The 22446-nt window shown below is 40.8% G+C and overlaps 1 protein-coding gene across 1 annotated transcript in view; it reads left to right on the top strand.

Moving 5' to 3' along the window:
- Window positions 1-3315: 3315 nt before the first annotated feature.
- msh2 (mutS homolog 2) overlaps window positions 3316-22446 on the top strand; it is a 76071-nt gene continuing 56940 nt past the window's right edge. The window contains exons 1-6 of the mRNA XM_062970472.1: window positions 3316-3647; window positions 4591-4745; window positions 7856-8134; window positions 10880-11026; window positions 14659-14808; window positions 19749-19882. Coding sequence (XP_062826542.1) covers window positions 3386-3647; window positions 4591-4745; window positions 7856-8134; window positions 10880-11026; window positions 14659-14808; window positions 19749-19882 — 1127 coding nt within the window. The 5' untranslated portion in view covers window positions 3316-3385. The remainder of the gene's footprint in view (window positions 3648-4590; window positions 4746-7855; window positions 8135-10879; window positions 11027-14658; window positions 14809-19748; window positions 19883-22446) is intronic.

Here is a 22446-nt window from a genome sequence, read left to right as displayed (position 1 = left end):
TGAAATCATCTGAACAAGAGCACAGACAGCAAAACAAACATCACAGGAGTGTTAATCCTTCTGTATGCTATCCAAAGCTATCTATCTATGCATATTGGTTGGAGCTACACTTAAAAATATACCTGTTTCAACTTACAAATTCAACTTAACAAATCTACAGAACCTGTCTTGTTTGTAACTTGGAGACTGCTTGTACTAAGCTTCATTTGTAACCCACAATGCTACAATCATTGTTTTTGGTGATTCTGTGCAATACAGAAAACATAATGGCTTCTATGTGCAATACATCTAGCCAAGGAATGTGTTCTTTTAGTCAGATTATACTGTATACTGCTATGGGGTTTGAGATCCTATCATGAGATGGAAGCCTTTACCCTCCTCCCAAGCCTAGAGTACAGTTCTTTTATTCTAAGAAACCTCTATTAGAGATTATAAGGCTTTTTAATGAGATAGTTCCAGTGGGAAAAGATGGGGAAGATAGATAAGGGATTAAGAAAAACGACTAGCTAGAAAAGACCATTGAAGGAGAGAGCTACAGCTAAACATCCTCCATACCTTCATCCACTGGCAACTGAAACTGGAGTGAAATATCACGGCATTCCAGCCCAGGGCAATTCTTATCAGGTTGATCTTCTTCAGAAGCTTACATTAAAATGTATACTTATCTGGATTTTTTAATACATTATTTCCTTCCTGCCCTCAATTAAATGACACTATGTCTGGAGCTACACTGCAATATAATCCAGATTATCAAATCAGAAAATCCAGATTATCTGATTTGAACTGGATTATGAGTCTACAATGTCATATAATCCAGTTCAAATCAGATAATCAGATTTTATATGGTAGCCTCCGGTGGCCTAGGGGATAAAAGCCTAGTGACTTGAAAGTTGGGTTGTTGACCTGAAAGCTGCCAGGTTCGAATCCCACCCCGGGAGAGTGGGGATGAGCTCCCTCTATCAGCTCCAGCTCCATGCGGGGACATGAGAGAAGCCTCCCACAAGGATGGTAAAACATCAAAAACATCTGGGCGTTCCCTTGCAGACGGCCAATTCTCTCACTCCAGAAGCAACTCCGGTTGCTCCTGACACGAAAAAAATATGGCAGTATGGATCCGGCCTATGTAACATGATTTTTGTTCCTGGGTTATAAATGTCATTTCCTAATTGGATCTATCATAAAAACACAGAAAAAAAAATATTAAACTGCAAAAACTTTGTTTTTGTGGGACTTCCTGCAGCACATTTTGCTATGGTTCTTATTGATCTCATTGAATTTCAACCAATTCAACATAGTTTGTGGCAGCCACAAAAACTAAGTTTCTGGAGTAGAACTACTTTCAATGTAAGTACTGCACAGTGAAACAGGAAATAACACTTTCAAATAGAACATTGTTCAAATTTTGTTACATAGTGTAATAAATATGATGGAGTCTTATTGTCAGTGGACGGCCACAAAATCCCAGCTAGCCTTAAGGAGGCCATAGTAAAACCTCTACTAAAAAAAACCAGTACTGGATCACACTCAACTAAACAACTATCGGCCGGTTTGGGCAAGGTTCTGGAGAGTGTGGTGGCTTTTCAGCTCCAGGGTTTCTTGGAAGAACCCTTTATCTGGATCAATTTCAATCTGTTTTCAGACCTGGTTACGGAAATGAAACGGCACTGGTCACCTTGGTAGATGATCTACGAAGAGAGCTAGACAGGGGGAGTGTGTCCCTATTGGTTCTCCTGGACCTCTCAGCAGCATTCAATACCATTGACCATGGTATCGTTCTGGGCCATCTCTCTGAGATGGGACTAGGGGACCTTCCACACAGCCATATAACCCAGAATATCGAGGCAGAAAATCCCACAATATCTGCTTTGAAGTAGGATATCTGAGTCCACACTGCCATATATTCCAGTTCAAAGTAGATAATGTGGAATTTTACTCAGTTGGGTGGAAGGGGGCTAGGTGGCACTGTGCTACAATGGCTCTGTTCCTTCTTGGAGGATCATATCCAGGTGGTGGTGCCAGGGGGACTCCTGTTCGACCCCTTGGCCAGTGGCCTATGGGGTGCCGCTGGGCTCTATTCTGCCCCCCATGCTGTTTAACATCTACATGAAGCCGCTAGAGTTTGGTGTCACATATATGTAGATTTTTTTCGTGTCAGGAGCGACTTGAGAAACTGCAAGTTGCTTCTGGTGTGAGAGAATTGGCCATCTGCAAGGACGATGCCTGGACGTTTTGATGTTTTTACCATCCTTGTGGGAGGCTTCTCTCATGTCCCTGCATGGAGCTGGAGCTGACATGTATACATATCATGGAGCTCCATATATACATGATATATGTAGATGACACCCAATTCTATTGCTCTTTTCCACCAAAAGCCAAGGATGCTGGCCGTCCTGGTCCTGAACCAGTCCGTCAACAGTTATACAGTCATGAAAGCCTTCGACAACACCAGCACTTATAGCCGGCATGGACAAGCTTCAGCCCTCCAGGTGTTTTGGACTTCAACTCCCACCATTCCTAACAGCCTCAGGCCCCTTAAGCGGCTGAGGGGAAAAAGGAAAAGACCTGAGGCTGTTAGAAATTCTGGGAGTTGAAGTCCAAAACACCTGGAGGGCTGAAGTTTGCCCATGCCTGACTTATAGTTTTACAAGGCCTATAGGCCCCTTCCACACAGCTGTATCTACTTTTAACTGGATTATATGGTAGTGTGGACTCAGATAACCCAGTTCAAAGCAGATACTGTGGATTATCCGCCTAGATATTCTGAGTGATGATGGCTGTGTTGAAGGGCCCTTATCCTTCTCTGCTAGGTTGCCTTTCCAAACTACAAACTCCAAGCATTCCATTTTTTTTTCGTGTCAGGAGCAACCGGAGTTGCTTCTGGAGTGAGAGAACTGGCCGTCTGCAAGGACGTTGCCCAGGAAACGCCCGGATGTTTTTGATGTTTTACCATCCTTGTGGGAGGCTTCTCTCATGTCCCCGCATGGAGCTGGAGCTGACAGAGGGAGCTCATCCGCGCTCTCCCCGGGTGGGTTTCGAACCTGTCAGCCTTCAGGTCAGGAACCCGACCTTCAAGTCACAAGCCTTTTATCCCCTAGGCCACCGGAGGCTCCTAGGATTCCATATAACACTGAGCCACGGAAGTGAAAAAGTAATGTAGAGCAGCATTCATTTTTCCTTGTTTCCCCCTCACACCCGTGGCAGCCATTTTGAGACGGCGGCCGGGACGGTCCACGCCTCTGAGAAACGCGTTCTCAGGAATGCTGCAGGAGGCCACTACGCGCGCTCGCGAGAACGAGAGAGAGCGGCGCCCTGATTGGCCACGGCGTGCGTGGCGACGCAGGAAGAGGTCCTCGCGGCGCCCTCGAGGTTGGCGGGAGATTTCAGCATGGCGGCCGACTTCAGCCTGAATTCTGCCTCCTCGCCGTCCTCCTCCTCCGCCGCCGCTTCCCCGCGCGAGGGCTGCTGGCCCGAGGGGACGGTGGCGGAGACGGGCTTCGTGCGCGCCGTGCTCAGCCTCCCGGAGAAGCCCAGCACCACCATCCGCTTCTTCGAGCGGGGCGACTACTACACCGTCCACGGCACCGATGCCTTCTTGGCGGCTTCGGAGGTCTTCAAGACACGGGGCGTCATCCGGGCGCTGGGGAAAGGTAGGCCGCGGCCCTGGGAGGCCAACTAGGCAGGCCAGCTTGGGCCCGCTCTCCGCGTGTTTTGGATTCCAACTCCCACAATTCCTAACAGCCTCAGGTCTCTTCCTTTTGCCCCTCAGCCTCCCAGGGCCCCTCAGCAGCTTAATCGGAATTGTGGGAGTTGGAGTCCAAAACACAGAGAGGGTCGAATGAGTGACCATAGGTAGGTAGGTAAAGGGTAAAGGTTTCCCCTGACGTTAAGTCCAGTCGTGTCCGACTCTGGGGGTTGGTGCTCATCTCCATTTCTAAGCCGAAGAGCCGGCCCCTGGGTCTCCAGGGTCAGCGCTGAGTCCAGGAGGACCCCCATACTTATGACCTTTAAAGCCCTAAATGGTTTGGTCTAGGCTATTTGGCCGACCACATCCCCTTGTACAAATGTGCCATGGTCATGAGATCTTCAGGAGAGGCACTTCTCTTGGTCCCACCTCCATCTCAGGCTCCGTTGTGGGGAATGAGAGAGCGGGCCTTCCTTCTTGATGGCTGCCCCTTGACTCTGGAACTCCCTACCCAGGGAAGCCAGAACGGTCCCTTCCCTGTTGTCTTTCCAGTGGCAGGCTAAAACCTTTATATTCAGGCAGGCTCTTAAAGATTAAGGTGTTTAAGATCAATTAAGGGAGTCCTGTGGTTTTTAACTTTGAATGTGTTTTAATGGTTTTAAACTGGGAATTTTTTTAATACTGGTTGTATTCAATTCTGTTTTAACGTTCGTATATTTGTATATTTTTAAATTATGTTGATGCTTTTATGCTAAGTTACTTTGAAACTCCTTCGGGGAATATAAAGCAGGGTAAAATAAATGCAATAATAATAATAATAATAATAATCATCATCAGTGAGAATGGATTATGCTCTCCCATTTGTAGTGTGCCAGCCAGATTCCTTAAATGTGTTTCTCATCCCTTAGGACCCCGGACGCTTGATAGTGTTGCCCTTAGCAAGAGTAATTTCGAATCATTTTTGAGAGATCTTCTCCTGGTGCGTCAATACAGGGCTGAGGTGTACAAGAACAAAGCAGGAAACAAATCCACCAAGGAGAGTGAATGGTACCTGGCCTACAAGGTATGTCTTCTTGGTAACTGGTTGGAGTAAATAGCAATAAGGCTGTAGACATGGCAGCGAGAAGTGTTTAAATGGGGCACAACAGTCAAGGCTATATCTGGTTTCATTGGTGTTCCCTTGCTGTCACTATGTGTCGCTCCACAAACTGTCCTATACTTATGCAACAGATTACACAGGCCAACAAAAGTAATCCTTGGTGTTTTGGGTTTTAGACCTGTTTCTGGGGTCATTTGATTCAGAAGTTTCAGAAGATTGCCTTGGATAGACCGCTCTAGTTTCTTAGATTTGTATCATAGGGTTTGTATCCTAAATTTTTGCTTTTTGTATGAAGTAAGTGTAGTTTCGTGTAGTAATAATCATCATCATCTTTATTTATATTCTAAACTAGTCTTCAGGCACACTAGAGCACTTTATCTGATTGCTAATGTTGAATAAAGGTTCTACTACCTTTGTGGTCAGCTTCGGTATGTGTAATGGAGGGTATGTGTACCATTCCATTAGGCATCAAAATGCCTTGTAACTCTCAAGACTTATATCCCCATAATGTATTATGGGATATATGGTCAAACACAAGTTCTCCAGTCATCCTGGAGATTTACTCTTGACTGATTTACCGCAAACAAATAGGGTGACATAATCTGCTTACACCAGTGGTTCTCAATCTGGGCTGCGGCCCAGCAGTGGGCAGTGAGAACGAAAATCCAGTCTGTGAACCTCTTTCCTCTGTATTTTATTTTATTAATTTTATTCCCGCCCCTTTCTGCAGAGCTGACCATTGCATTGGATAGACCGCGTCAGGTCTAGATGATTAGATATGGTTTTTCTGTGGGCGAGCAGATGGTGACTACTGGATGGCATATGTTCTGTATCAGAACATATGCCATCCAGTGCAATTTTCTATTCAGTGCACTTTTCTGAATGAGCACCTCAAATAACCCAACCGAATCCAAAGTTGACCAAAAACAGATTCATAACCCTTTTGGTATTAATGTTGGAAAGCGGGCCCTGGTCAAAAAAAGGTTGGAAACCACTGGCTTACACCAAGTAATTTATCTCCTTGGAAGGACTCGGGCAGCTTACAGCATAAATAAATGCAACGAATAATATATACGAAATTAATAACAAATCGGTATAAAAGGGTAACTTTTCTTTCAATTTTTAATGCTTCCTTCATGATTAAAATACAGTAATTTAAACACTACATTAAAATATTCTGATTTTTATGGGCATGAAGAATGGTATACAGCATATGTTCTTTGTCTCAAAAACTATAGTTGACGGGAAGATTGGTGCCATTTTTGGAATCACCAGGTTAAATATATCCAGAAACAGATCTATATGTTGGCCAGTATTATTATTCCATCGTAAGTTATTAATAGGATTCCATTCTATATGTTACTCTGACTGAAATATGTATGGATAATTTTCAGCTAACAGCCTTTACAGAGTTGTGCATATTCATCTGTATCAGGTATTTTTCTGCTACCCACTAGGATGAGTTTTGTACTTTAATAACTGAATGCACCTCATAGAACTGGAGAAAAGTTTCATACATTCATGGATCAGCACCAATTTTTAGACACTAGTCCCTCTAAGGGTTGAGTATCTTGAAGTTTATGGAAGACAAGATCTTGCTGAGGTGGTATGCCTGTTTCAGCTTGTAATAATAATGATAATAGTAATATTTATAACAATAATTGAATTGCAGTTCCCAGAATTCTCCAACCAATGTGGTCACTAGCCATGCTGCCCGGGGAATTGTAGAGATTGCAATCTAAAACAGATATCTGTTCTAAGCTGCAGTCTGGACCCATATAATGTCAGTCAAAAACCACATAGTTAACTTCTTTTTTATACAGAAAAGGTTATCTTTACAAAGATGAAGCCCTTCACTGCCATGCCTACTTTTCTGTGTACACCCACCTGCAGCCTGGCCTGACAGCCCAAAAGCAGTTCTATTGTTTCAATGAACATTAGGCCCAAGAGCCAGGGATTATACTAGCTGTTAGGCCTGTAGAGTGCTTGCTTGCAAGATACAGCACTAAATACCCAAGAAATGAAATTATTTCGGTTTCTTTACTTTTAAACTTGAAACGGCAACCTTAGGAAGATGGAGTCATGAAACACAATCCATGTGATATGATTAATTGCTGGTGCTAAATCTCTCTGCCAGGTTATGTGCACAATATGTCTGAGGAATATCATGTTTCCCTAGATTTGTCCATCTCTTTTTATTTGATTTGCATCATATAATACATTTCTCCTAAAAGTTGTGTTTATGGTTTTGGGCAACTCATGTAAATACAACAATTTCACATTTCATCAAGAAATAAAAAAGGGAGTCAGGACCTTCCTAAATTTTTCATAAATATGACTTGAATAGTAGTGCGTTGTGGCTTTAGCACACCATTTATATCCGGACATCTCCAGATGAAAGCTATACCTGTAACGTGGAAGATGTGTTTTTTATTAATTTCTTTCTAGAGCTCCAGTGTTATTCCAGAAAATCCCAGATCAGCTGTCTGGGAGAACAGTGCTCCCAATAGCAATATTTTACCTGACATCATTATCATGTGTGATTGTGAATTGAGGAACTGGTCAAAATGGTGTACCATAAATTATTTATTTACATTACTACTTTGTTTTTAAAAATTATCTGGCAGTTCATGTATTCTGGACTTCTCAGGGTCTTGTGGCAGTGTACCCACATTATTACCCCTTTTTAAATATTTTGGCAGCTTGCTTGGGATGTACAGTAGAGTCTCACTTATCCAAGCTAAACGGGCCGGCAGAAGCTTGGATAAGCGAATATCTTGGATAATAAGGAGGGATTAAGGAAAAGCCTATTAAACATCAAATTAGGTTATGATTTTACAAATTAAGCTCCAAAACTTCATGTTATACAACAAATTTGACAGAAAAAGTAGTTCAATACGCAGTAATGTTATGTTGTAATTACTGTATTTACGAATTTAGCACCAAAATATCACGTTATATTGAAAACATTGACTACAAAAATGGCTTGGATTATCCAGAGGCTTCTCATTCCACTGTACTTCAAAACTGGGTCTTTACCTATCTCTTCATTTTTCTTTTCTTTTCTCAAATAGGGTTCTCCAGGGAACATTGCCCAATTTGAGGATGTTCTGTTTGGCAACCATGACATATCCTCATCTGTTGGTGTTATGGGCATTAAGCTGTTGTCAGCTGATGGACAAAAAGTTGTTGGAGTTGGGTTTGTAGATACTTTAATGAGGAAGCTGGAAGTATGTGAGTTTGTAGACAACGAACAATTTTCAAATCTTGAAGCTCTGCTAGTTCAGATGGGACCAAAGGAATGTTTGCTACCTATGGGAGAAAATGGTGCAGATATGGAGAAGCTGAGACAGGTAAGCTCCAAAATTGGTAGACCGTTGTCTTTGTTTACAAAAACTTGTGACCCTATGAGTGTTATTGCATTGTACTCTCATAATCTCTCAACCTTGGTTCTGCTGGCTACAGTAGTTGGACACCGCAGTCAAACAAAACTTTGAAATCCATAACTTTGGTGTTGGGTTACGGAAGAGAAAAAGTTGACAGTACAATTTTAACAGGCCTGTACTTGTAAGCTTTCAATTTGTTTAACTATATACTCATTTTAGTTAAAGTTTTTGCTAAAACGCTGGTGAGAACTGGTGCTGCTGCCTGGTATTCCACACTAATTAAATTTACAGAGTTTGTGGGACATGGTATTACTTTTGTTCCTGCAAGTAGTTTGCAGATCTCAGTTTGGCTTACTTGTTGTGACCTTTTATGTCTTCTCTACCAATCATATATATGGAAGACTTGGGCTTCTTTCTTTAACATGTGCTGCTAAAACTTGAAATTGGTAAGAATCTAGTATCTTTTATTTTCTTGCCTTTTTCATACTCTGGTGTGAAAATGAGAAAACAGGCCGCTATTTCACCTGATCTTCATTCCATCCAGTTCTTTAGTGAGCACACAGCAGGAGATGTTAAGCAAAGGACTGTATGTTTGATTTAAACCAGCTTTGGAAAATAGCAAAAATGGGGACAATCCTTACAGTTTCTTTCCATTGCTAGGGAAGATGTTGTTTCTCTGTCATATCTTGGTGTGTAGAAGAGAGAGGTCATACTCAACTGCCGTGGATAGCGAGAGTGAAGAGAAGCTGATTGAAGGGCCTGTGTTGGAGCTAGAGTGCCCAGCAGCTCCCTCAGTCAAGCTTAGAAGAAAGGTCTATAGAGGTAGCTATCACTTCTCAGCCTACAGAGCAAGTACAAGCAAGCTCCTCTGAGTAGGCAGAGGAAGGGTTAAGTGTTCCAGCTTTTGTGGAGCTTCGAAGAGAGAAGGTCCAACTTTGCAGGTCCTCTAGATGAGCAGAGAAATGAGCTAGCTTTAGATACCACCTGATAACCTAGCATATAAGGAGTTCAAGTGTGGTATCATGTTGCTGGCAGCAACGTCAGTGTTGGAATTGTGACTTCCGACTGTTAGCTGTCTTTGATTTGTGATCTTTGGACTTAGGCTGTTTGGATTTTTGATTGACCTTGGACTCTAGACCCTGTTGGATTTGGCTTTAGAGATTTGGAATGGACGCTTTGCTTCCCTGGTGTGTTTCTCTGCTGTTGTCGCCTCTCGGTTGGACTCTTTGGCTTGAACTCAGAACATTTTGTAACTCCCCACTTGTAAACGGAGTCGAGGCTCGTGACACTCACTTGCAGGAAACTGTAAAGGACATAAATAATAGGACTGCTGCTGTTTCTATCTTTCCCCAAACTTTCCTGTCAGGGAGGAGGAAAAATCTTATATTTAGCTTAAGCCCTCAGGTGGTCGTGGAGAGTTCAATTGAACATGTAGAGGCATGAAGACAACGTGGAAGCAGTGAGATAAACACCTGATTCTTTTAAAATTAAGGGTGGAAACTAAAATAATGTGTCAGAATGTGCCCCAATCTCACGCAAGATCGCAACTTGATACTAAATGCTTTTATCTTAAATGTGTATTTGAAAGAACACTTAATTTATATATACCCTATTTACTCATGTATAAGTCTAGAGGTTTTAGTCAAAAAGAATCAGCCAAAAATACCTGGGTTGATGTATCTACAGGTCAGTGTGAGTGCTGTGTCTTAACCTTTATCAAAAAATGGAACCATCTCTTTCTCTGAGTAGAATGGAGAAAGGCAAGAGCAGTCCATCCCTGGACAACTATGGTACCATTTCTTAACATTTTTGAATGCAGTAGGGAAATATGGCAATTGCAAGGGGCAGCTCTGAATCAGCATTGGTGCCTTTCCCTCTGTGGAATGAGCCTTGGCTTATCCACTGGTCATGCACCATCATTCATATATGAGGTTGACTTACATATGAACAGATTACAAGCATAGTATCTTTATGCGTGTAATGTGTTCAACCAAGAAAGAAATACAGATCTATTTTGACAAGTAGCTGGATAATAGTAAATATGGTCTCCAAACAAAAATATTTTTTCCGAAAGTATAAGAATTATATGAACTTGATAAAAACAGTGGAAATAGATTTGCATTTTTAGTGAGATTTGTTATTGTATCATAGATACATTTATAACATTAATGCAGTCTTTCAGATAAATCGTCAACATTGGTAGTTACTCATCCCATTCCAACTACTTGCAGAAGCTCATGGCTATGTGGTCTTTGACTACAAGGCCCATCTGCCTTAGCCAGTATAGCTTTTGGTGACTAGCGATGTGAACTGCAGCATCTAGAGGGCAACATTATTTCTATTCCTTCTGTATATTGTCTGTTTTCCTTATTTGTTCATGGATAAGCTCAACAATCTATCTTTCTCAGTTGTAAGTTTTTTGGAAGAAATTCTGCTCATGCTAAATTTTATTGCTTTTTCATTCTGTACATTTTAAATCATACTTTTACCCTAGCATACTGGGAAGAGAACTGGTATGAAAGGGGCCCTGCCAATAGTTTGAGCTATAACTCCAGTTATTCTTACCCATTGGCTATACTGTCTTTGCGTTACTAAAATAATAATCAAGAATATCTGGACGGCATTTGATTATCTGCCTTGTGTTATTGCATGCATTGTTTGTTGAGAGAATCTGCAGTTTGGAAAGTTGCAACTTATGATTTCTATCCGCAGGTCATTCAAAGGGGAGGAATTCTGATTACAAACAAGAAAAAAAGTGATTTTTTACCAAAAGACATCACTCAAGATCTCAACCGTTTATTGAGATCAAAAAAGAAAGAGCATGTGTCTAGTGCAGCATTGCCTGAGATGGACAAACAGGTGAGTAACCTAGCTGAGCAATTTGCTTTGTCGCCTTTAATATACAGAGCAGCTCAAATATAAGATTTTTGTTGAAGGGTGTGAAGAAGTGGGAAAGGAAATGCCTATCCTTGTTTCTATGGTCATAGGTCCACTATTTTCTGACTAAAATCTACAGACAGTAATAGAACATAATACATCTATGCTTTGCACAATAATAATTGATTACACTACACTGAACACTACACACTACTAGAACAAGCACTAGCACTAAAAACGTATTTTTGGCTTTAGAGAAATGTAAAATATGCTAACTAGAATCCCTCAGTGCTGCTCTGTACTTTGTATTGTTTTGATCTGCAGTTACATGCAGTGCCTTAGAGCAGGTGTTCTCAAACTGTGCTCAGTGGAAACTCTTGGAGCTCTGTAGGTGATAGTAGGGACCCCGGGGCACCGTGCTGCTTCCCACCGCCTCCTCTTTCCTCCTGAGAAATACAGGAAAATTAAAGTGTTGAGCTGCTGGAAACAACAGCAGCAACAGGGGCACAGGATCCTTTCTCCCCCACCTGCCTTACCGCCCAGACCACCCCTTCGCTTTCTTTGCTTCCAAAACCCTATTTCCCTCCCATCACTCAGGGGATGCTTTGATTGTGTTTTTCCTGTATGGCACAAGGGGGTTGGACTGGGTGTCCCTGGGGGTCTTCCACTGAAATACTGTTAAGGTTATGTTGGTTAAAATAGTTCTTCATTTTAATTATTATATTGTTCTTTCTTTCTCATGCCTGAGATAGATAGATAGATAGATAGATAGATAGATAGATACACACACACACACACACACACATATACACACATACACACACACACACACACACATATATACACACACACACACATATATACACACACACACATATTATAATATGATATAATATAATATGATATATAATATATAAACATTTCTTGGGGCTCCAGGAGTTTGAGAACCCCTGCCTTAGAGGATTATAGTAAAATTGTGTCATAATAGTTTTATTACAGGAATGAAAGAAATCCCATCCATAACTGAAATCACCCGTAATGTGTCCGTTTCAATTGATGTAGCTTAACATTATGGGTGATTTCAGTTATGGGTGGGCTTTCTTTCATTCTTGTCTCAGTAGAACATCAAGAACCACTAGCTGGAGTAGTGTTAGTGGGAAGGACTCAGTTATTTACCTGCACACCATAAGGGCGGCGTGACCTTCATATGTAGCTCTACAATTTAGTTATTGAGACCAGAGCTTCTTCACACACCTGTTAAACCTGCCCAGCAAAACTACAAAAAAAATCTGGTGAAAAATCTGATCAATCCTGTTTTACAAGAGGAAACAAGTAGACAAATTAAAACACATCACATACCAGCCTTGGGCCCTTTTTATTCTTAGAAATCCTTGCAGATTTGCTGCAGAAGATCAAAAGACAAATCAATAGATCTTCACCTTTGTTTTTTTGGCCTGATTGTGTAGTATGAACTTTTCCCATGATGATGTAAATAAATACAGTCAGTTAGTCCTGTGAGTTTTGTGTAGCGCCCCGCCCCTCCCTTACTTGTGCTGGTAGAAGGAAAGGTCTTGAGCTGTTCTCAAAGTGTTGCTCCAGCGAGGTAGACCATAGGACAAAAATGCACTGTTTTATTTCTAGGGATATTGCTTGATGAAAGAAATCTTGATTAACTGGATTATCAGCTGCTGATTAAATGTTCATGTGAGCATAAGTAATAGCTCTGAAGGAAGAAATACATGTTTATTTTTAGATGTTACCCACATGTGATTTATTAGCAGGCATCATCTTGGAGAGCCAGGTGCAGTGAATAGAGTGAGACTCTGGTAGATAAGGTTCAAATATTTGGCCAGCCATGAAAATTCAGTGAGTGATCTTAAGCAAGTCACACTCTCTCAACCTTAGAGTAATCATAGAATCACAGGGTTGGAAGATATCACAAGCGCCATCTAGTCCAACCTCATTCTGCCATGTAGGAACACACAATCAAAGCACTCCTGACAATTGGCCATCCAGAGAAGGAGAGTCGACCACACTCTAAAGCAGCATATGCCACTGCTGAATAGCAGTTCTGCCTAACATTTAGGTGGAATCTTTTTTCCTACAATTTGAATTCATCACTCCATGTCCTAGTTTCTACATCAGCAGTAAACAAGGCAGTGTCAAACCTTCTCTAAATGAACCTTGCCAAGAAACTTGTAGGCTTGCCATAAATTGGAGTTGATTTGTCATTATAACATGACAGTACTTAATGCAAGAGAGGGAAAAGTGGCTCTTAAGATGACATTTGGCAGTTGTAATTTTAAAATCAGAATATAAAACATAGAAATTTAAATATTGCATGTGTATATTAAGAAGTCTCACTTGTTGGATAAATATATTGTAGCTGTGGTTGGTTTTGGAGCTTTGGTTTCCTGTTGTGTTTGGTTGCAATGCATTATATCCACCAGGTGGCACTCTTCCTATACGGGAGCTTGAAGGATCTGCCAAAGCCAGGTAGTAATTAAGAGGGGGGGGGGGAAAGCATTTTTAGAGTTGGGCTGTATGTGGAAATCAAAATGATATGGACTTGTTCTACACTGCCAAATAATGGAGTTTGAACTGGCCAGTGTAGATAACATATAATGCAGTTCAGTGCAGTTCAAACTGCATTATTTGGCAATGTAAATGCAGCCATGGTTTTAAAAGAAGTTCTCTTGAGCCATTTCTTGTTAATATCTTAAAATGATGTAATTGTTATTTATTAGTGAGACCTTCAGATACAATAGTTGAAAACAATAGAAGGTATACATTTGTTTTTCTATATGAACTTTGTATTTATAAAGGCGAAATGTCACGTAGCCCTCATCAAATAGTCTTGGAAAAGTTTCACATTTTTCCCTTGAAAAATGAAATAATTGCCCTACTGTGCTGTAGGGATAGGCAGGATTAAGTGTGTAAAATATTCAATTTTGCACTGTGTAGTTTGCTTATCACTTATCTATAGATGAGAAAATATTTTCAATATTTTTCCTGTCTTGTTTGTATATCACCTTGTTGCTGCTGTGTGCCTTTGGTGAGTTTCCCACTTACAGCAACCCTTGGCAAGATTTATTCAGAGGGGTTGAGAGAGTGTGAGTTTTTATGATGGAGCAGGGATTTGGTCTCCAAACTCATAGTCCAATACTCAATCTACTCCACTGCACTGATTCTCCTCACAAATTACCTGCCCACAGTTTAATCCTTGTTTTGAATTTTTAAAGGACATGATACTTTGAAAAGATCTGTTGTAGTATTTGTGTAGGTATTTCAGCTTGGAATAAACTGTTGTTGCTATTTTTACTTTAGTCTAAGGAGAACATGAGGAAAACATCATTTGGATGCTCTGTCCAGGACTTGATGCTGCTTCCTTATTTAGTGGCTTCCATGACACTTTTTTTCAAGCATCTTTGTAAAGGCAACTCTGTGTTAGTGAAATCATTCAGCAATAATTTAGAAGTATTGGTGGTCAGGAGGGGAAAATAATATATTGGTTGGGGTACATTCACCCTTAATCCCAGCAGTACATTAATGGCATGCTACCAGTCTGAATGTATTCAGAATAACCATTATCTTGAATTGTGTTTTCTGTTTAGGTTGCCATCTCTTCCTTGGCAGCGGCAATTAAGTATTTAGAGCTCTTAAATGATGACTCTAATTTTGGACAGTTTGAACTCTCTATCTTTGACCTCAACCAGTACATGACACTTGATCATGCTGCTGCCAGAGCCCTTAACCTTTTCCCGGTAAGTCATTTGCATTTGAGGCTGCCATCATCTATTACCTGTTATTCTCAGAAACTGTAAATAAGTTTGGAATTCTGTTACTTTATTGGCTTTCTATCCCATTGGTTTATGGACTGAGCCAGTTTCCATCTCACTGTTGTGCTGCAGGCTCACATGCTTGTCACATTAGATTTCACTGATGTTTCATGATTTAAGATCTACAGGGGAAGGACACAAGAGAGCCTTCTCAGTGGCTGCTTCTAATCTCTGGAAACCCCTTCCACAGGCTGACTCTCCCTGTCTTCCTTTTACCAGCATGAAAAATGTTTTTTATTCAAATAGGCTTCAAATATGTAATTATTCTCAGGGAAGGAATTGGGATTTGTGCTCTATATTTTGTATTAGTACAGTAGAGTCTCACTTATCCAAGCCTCGCTTATCCAAGCTTCTGGATAATCCAAGCCATTTTTGTAGTCAATGTTTTCAATATATCATGATATTTTGGTGCTAAATTCATAAATACAGTAATTACAACATAACATTACTGCATATTGAACTACATTTTCTGTCAATTTTGTTGTAAAACATGATGTTTTGGTGCTTAATTTGTAAAATCATAACCTAATTTGATGTTAAATAGGCTTTTCCTTAATCCCTCCTTATTATCCAAGATATTCGCTTATCCAAGCTTCTGCCGGCCCGTTTAGCTTGGATAAGTGAGACTCTACTGTATATATATACTGACTGGGTATGCATTTTCTTTCCTTCCTCTGTTTCCCTCACACACTTTCTTCCTCTCCCTCCCTCCCTCCCTCCCTCCCTCCCTCCCTCCCTCCCTCCCTCCCTCCCTCCCTCCTTCCTTCCTTCCTTCTTTTGCTTTACCTCATATACTTTTCTTTTATTTCCTTTCTCTTTCTTTTCTTTCCCTCCCTTTCTTTGTCCCTTCGTTTCCTTCCTTCCTTCCTTCCTTCCTTCCTTCCTTCCTTCCTTCCTTCCTTCCTTCCTTCCTTCCTTCCTTCCTCCCTTTTTTATTTATTTATTTATTTACTTACAGCATTTATATTCCGCCCTTCTCACCCCGAAGGGAACTCAGGGTGGATCACATTACACATATAGGCAAACATTAAATGCCTTTTAACATAGAACAAAGACAAACAAACATAGGCTCTGAGCGGCCTCGAACTCATGACCTCCTGGTCAGAGTGATTCATTGCAGTTAATTGCAGCTGGCTTGCTCTCCCGCCTGCGCCACAGCCCGGGCGGGAGAGCAAGCCAGTATTTTTTCTCATACATTTTTCCTCCCTCCTTTTTTCTTTCTTCTCCCTCTTCCCTTTCCCTGTCCCTTCCCTCACCCTCCCTTCGACACATCACATAGCAGCAGCCAATCTGCTTTGTTCCCTTTCTTTCCCAGTAACATGACAGAACCATTTTGCCTAGCCAGAGCCTATTTGCTTTGTTCTTTCTCTTCTCTCAGCTCTGGGTCCAAAAGGGGTGGTTTTTAAAGTTTATGCCACACCACAGACCTGAAGCCATTTATGACCAGAGCACCACACCAGAGTTCAGAGTAAAGGCAAACGGTTTATTGTAAAAACACACAAAAGATATATAGTAAAAAGCAGGGATAAGTAAGAAGGTGTAGAATCCAAAAAGGCAGCAATCAGATGTATCTTGTAAACCCAAAAGCAAGGCAGTTCAAGAATAGTCCCAAAAACCAAAAGAAACTTGAGTCTATAAGGAAAACTTGAACAAGGATACAGAACATGAACATGGAAAAACTCCCAGAATATTTGAGTCACAAAACCAAGAGAAGAACTAGAGAATCCAGACCTGGCTGTAACTTGAAAGCCTCGCTGCCTGACCTGAAGAGCAGGGTGCCCGTTAGCTCCTAGTAAACAGACATGAAAGCATTACATCTTCCCTGGAATTTTTGCTTCCTATAAAGGCATGTTGACCTGCAAAGCTGGCCATCTGCTTGAATTTGCAGGCAAGCTTCCTGGTTTAGGTCAGTGTCACCAGGTGCTTTCCCATGAGAATTTCTCATCAATTTGTCTTTGCTAGATTTCTTATCTGGAGATAATGATTCCAACTGTTGTGACTGGCCTTGAAGCCTTGAGATTCAGAGGCAATTACATTCTCAGGCCCATCTGTGCCTGTCTCTGTGTCTGAAGCACTTTGAATTTCTGACTCTACATGAGATGGAATCCCAGGGCCTGCATCAGAATGAATCCCAGGAAAGCCCACAATCCCATCTGACTCTTAAGTTATCTGTGAACCCATCAGCCCCTGCCTGCTGTAACTGCTGCTGGGCTACAACAGTTCAAGCCTCTCAATTATTTTAAATTGGAAAATTAAGGGCTCAGATTAAGCTGTGTAGGAGCCTTTTGGTATAAACCAACATACATACATACATAATTTGACTTTCATATATAGAGATGTTTTTAACTTTTACACCTTTACAAAATAGCATTATACTGTTTACAATTGTTTCTAAATTGGGATTGTATTGGCTGAGCCGCATAGGAGCTCCACTTGGGAGAAAAGTGGTGTATAAATTTAATAAACTAGCTTAGGTAACCGATGATGCCCTTGTTAGGTCTTTGGAACGCTATTTGTTAGAAAAATATTTATTCTTTTTTAATGAATGGTCCAATTAGAAAATGCATAAGGATCTGAATGAACTACAATTCCCACATTTGCATATGGGCAAGTAATAACTCCCATTGTTTTCTGACATTGCCACCCAAACCCCACCAGTAATTAAAATTGGTCACGGTGGGTATGCATGCCAAGTTGGGTCAAGATCCATTGTCAGCAGAAATCACCAGGCTCTCCTACTCAGAATGTCTTAGAATTTTTCTACTTAATTAGATTTATCTGCCAGGGTACATTAGGTGAAAACAAAATATTTACAAAGATGAGGGGGTGAGTGAGAAGAGAATGTTGGCTGCCATTGTTTTACCTCTAGGCATCCCTTGTTTGATATTTGGCTCTTAGTGTGAATACTATCCTCAAAACAGCAGTGAGCAACTGTATGGGAGCCTTGAGTTTATTTCCATCAAATTCCCCTCTCTGCATGTCATAATTCCTTCGTTATCCTCTGCCTTCCTTCTCAAAATGTTGTTAGGAAGTGACGCCATGTCAGTTCTGGTTACTAGTTTTGAGAGAGACTACAGTAACATTTGGGAGTATGGGTATATGTCCACTCTTTGTGAGTTTGTGGGTTTAGGGCAAAAATGGTTTGAACATGTTCTGATTTTGTTAAAATGTAAAGCCGAAGGGCCTTGATCAAAGGTTTCCCATGCTATTTGCACATGAAATTCCCCCATTCCTGTGTGGTGAGGGTTTCCCCATTTTTCAAGAAGTGTTTTTGTTAAATTGCCAGAATCGTAGATTCATAGAGTTGGAAGAGACCACAAGGGCCATCTAGTCCAATCCCTTGCCTTGGAGGAATACACAGTCAAAGCATCTCTGACAGATGGCCATCCAGCCTCTGTTTAACAGCCTCCAGAAAAGCAGGTTCCACTACATTCTGAGGCAGCATATTCCAAACAGTTCTTACGAGCAAGAAGTTCTTCCTAATGTTTAGGTGGAAATTCTTTTCCCGCAATTTCAATCCATTGCTTTGTGTCATTGTCTATAAAGCAGTGGTTCTCAACGTGGGGTCCTGAGATGTTTTTGTCCTGCAACTCTCAGAAATCCCAGCCAGTTTATCAGCTTTTAGGATTTCTGGGAGTTGAAGGCTTAAAACATCTGGGGACCCCAGGTTGAGAACTACTGCTGTAGAACAACAGGAAACAAGCTCCCTCCCCTCTCCAATGTGACATCATTTCAAATATGTAAACATGAGTATCAGACCCCCTCTCAGCTTTCTTTTCTCCAAACTTTTGACCATTTTGATTGCTCAGTTGTTTGAACCGACAAGTCAATTCTTGAATGGTTGTGCCCAGAACTGGACACAGTGTTATTCCAGGTTAAGTCTGAGCAAAGCAGAAGAGAATGGGACTATGACTTCCCTTGATTTAGACACTATACTCCTATTGATTCAGACTAGAATTGCATTGGCTTTTTTAGAAATTAAGAAATTTTCTTAATCAGATGCCACGGGGACATTTTCATTATGCTTGAGCCATGTTTTTGGTTTAGGGGAACCTTTCCTCCAAGCTAGAGGTGCCAAAAGACAGCAGAATTGTCCCAATGACCATATGTTGCGTCCCCCAGAGATGGAGTGAGAGACAGCCCTCCTAGGTCTGATGAGTGGTATGTTTAGCTCTCCAGCCCACCCTGAATTTGGGTAGCCGCCTTTCCTTGCTCTGGAAGCATATAAGACAAATTGAGCAGCCTTGGTGGATCAGATAGCATTTGAAAAGACAAAATATATTGAAGAAAACTTTTTTCCACATAATATGTCAGTATCTATTTTAACATGAGGAAAGGCTGATTATATAAGTCACATTATAAACCTAGCAGGGATGCTTTCAAGTAGTATTGATCTCAGGATATACCCCTGTGGAGACCAGTGTTTTATTTCCAAGCTCTAAGTGGGTTTTATTTGTTTTTTAAAAGAGGCTGTTCTCTGATTTGGCTTCACAGTTGGGCTTCTAGACTCCCATTTGCCATCAAATGTGGTACATTTGCACAATTATGCATGGAGGGGAGTCTTCTATCTCCTTGTTGTTGTTCTTCTCTTCCTCTGCTCATCTCTTCACTGAACATGTCTTATCTTCCTTTGAATTTTCTCTTCTTTTCTTGATGAAAGGGTGGATTATATTTTACAACTGCTTACCCAAATGTTAAATTGTACATTACAATAAAACTAAAGCATAAAAAGTACTTAAGGTATAGACATTTTACATGTCCTCTTCTGCCATAATTCTTTTGCTTTTAAAGTGGATTTTAAAATAATAAGACTGCTGGGTTTTGATTGACTTTATACCAGATTGTGTATTTTTTTTCCTACTCAGGGTTCATCAGGTAACACCCAAAGTACACAGTCTCTATCTGGATTGTTAAATAAGTGCAAAACACCTCAAGGACAGAGGCTGGTGAACCAGTGGATCAAACAGCCCTTGATGGACAAGAACAAAATAGAGGAAAGGTAAATAAATAAAAGAAGAAGGAAGCTGGATTCTTTTTCTCTTTCTGACTCTTGATGCTTGGAAGTGTCTAGACAATGCACTACTCCACTGCTACCAGTTTTTGGACTTAGGTCATAGTCGGCAGCTTTAAATAACATCCTGAATATATTTAATTCTGTACATACCACCGACATGAAATAGGAACACACTAGGCAATGCTTGGTGCACTGAAAACATTCTTTGGCGTATTAAACACAATTGTATGTTGTTTTGTTCAAAGCAAGCAATTTGAAGCAAAGAAACATGGGTGGGATGTGTTCTGAAATTGTGTGAATTTAAGCTTCTGCTTTTTTAGTCTGTTTTTGCCTTCACAGTTTTGTACCATTCCCTGTGGTTTTTAAAGGCAGAGATATTTTGAAATGAAAGCTGTGGTTTTTTATACATAGTCTTAGGAATTGTACACCTGAAATTGTATTCTCAATTTGTTGTTGTTGTATCTTGTCAAATTGGCTTCACTTTACTGTGAATGGAAAACCCTGTATTAAGAGTCCTGCTCAGATCTTGTGAAGTTAGGGCTGTGATTTCCTTGATTTAGTCAGTTTACCTGTAATGTAGTTGTCCTCGTTTTCTGCATCTTTCTATCTTATTGGGCATTATTGGCATTGCATTATCATCTTTTCACGGGAGGCATCTTCTTTCATGATATGTGTAAAATATAATCGCCTCAGTATTGTCATTTTGTCTGAGGCTTGATTTGCTCTAAAAACTCATCTGTTTGTCTTTTTGGCAGATCAAGGTATCCTTATAAATCTCTGCTCCAGTGCCACGTTTCAATTTATTTTCACTATACAGCGTTCATATGCATATATAGAACCCAGAAATAAAATAGTATTATCCCTTGCTCTAATTTTAAAAAATAGCAGCTGTTATTCCTGCAGTATAGAGGATGGTTGCTTATGGTATTCTATGTGAGCTTTGAAAAACATATTTGAATTCAGTAGGGAAAATGCAGAGTATAAATGTGACTAATATGTTAAAATAACAAACAACATAATTTAGCTGGAGAGCTTCATATGCCCTTTGTGGTAAGGATATCCTTTTTAGTGCCTGAGTCACCTTTGTGAGTTTTCTCTTCCTCACATCTGTTATATTGGCCAAAATAAATTAACATGTTTCCCACACAATGTGTTGGGTTGCATCCAAATTATATTAATTGCAGTTATTTGAAAACGCAATCAGAAGTGCTAAAAATAATAGTCTGGATCCAACCTAATAAATTTTCTTCTAATTCTACTCTGATACAGTATGAGTACCACCAAGGAGCCCTGGTGGCGAAGTGTGTTAAAGCACTGAGCTGCTGAACTTGCAGACCGAAAGGTCCCAGGTTTAAACCCCGGGAGCGGTGTGAGCGCTGCTGTTAGCTCCAGCTTCTGCCAGCCTAGCAGTTCGAAAACATGCCAATGTGAGTAGATCAATAGGCACCGCTCCGGCAGGAAGGTAACGGCGCTCCATGCAGTCATGCTGGCCACATGACCTTGGAGGTGTCTACAGACAACGCTGGCTCTTCGGCTTAGAAATGGAAATGAGCACCAACCCCCAGAGTTAGACATGACTGGACTTAACGTCAGGGGAAACCTTTACCTTTACCTTACCATACTAGATACTTGGGATGCATCTGCACTGTAGGATAGTGCAGTTTGATACCACCTTAACTGCCGTGGTTCATTACTATGGAAACATGGGAGCTGTAATTTAGTGAGGCATCAGAACTTTATGCAGGGAGGGCTATAGATCTTCTAAAAGTAAAATTCCCATGTTTCCAAACTATTGTGTCATGGTAGGTAATGTGGTGTGGTCTTTCTGTATTGTAAAAAACTGCTTTTGTGGCACCAGCCTGAGTTTTACATTGGGCATGTTAGCAGTTGAGTATCTGACCTTTTTATAAAGCTAATGTTGATTTACAGACCCTTTCTTAGAAATGACAAAATCACTGTGAAGGCTGTGTGGCTCCCTTGTGGGTCAATGAAAAATGAAAAGGATTCTTAATGCCAGTCAGTGCCCCTGCTGTGTTACAAGGCCACAGGACTCCGGCTCATACTTGCCGCTCCAGAAATATCTTCAATAGACGAACATATTCTGGAAGGTTGACTTACAGTATAGATGTAGGAATGTACAGACGATGTAGGAACTTTCCTGTTGGAACCCTAGGGAGGAATTAGTTCTCAAAACCTCTAGGTCCTCCCATATGATCAGAGGAGGTATAGAGTCATACTGGAAAACCCCTAGAGACTACGAGAGATAACACTTTTAGTTAAATATGTGAATTTTTAAAAAATGTAAAACTCACAACCACAGTGTGACTATGACTGTTTTTATCTGCAAGTGGCTGCCTTCTTCATTTTACTGCTGTATATATCAAGATGCACCATGGTCACTCTATAGTGCAATGGTTCTCAACCTGTGGGTTCCCAGATTTGTTAACCTTAAATTCCCAGAAATCCTAACAACTGGTAAACTGCCTGGGATTCCTGGGAGTTGTAGGCCAAAACACCTGGGGACCCACAGGTTGAGAACCACTGCTATA

This window comes from Anolis carolinensis, chromosome 1 (assembly GCF_035594765.1).
Source record: "Anolis carolinensis isolate JA03-04 chromosome 1, rAnoCar3.1.pri, whole genome shotgun sequence".
NCBI classification, from domain to species: domain Eukaryota; kingdom Metazoa; phylum Chordata; class Lepidosauria; order Squamata; family Dactyloidae; genus Anolis; species Anolis carolinensis.
The sequence above is the reverse complement of the archived record's forward strand: the minus strand, read 5'-3'. Positions and strand labels throughout refer to the sequence as shown.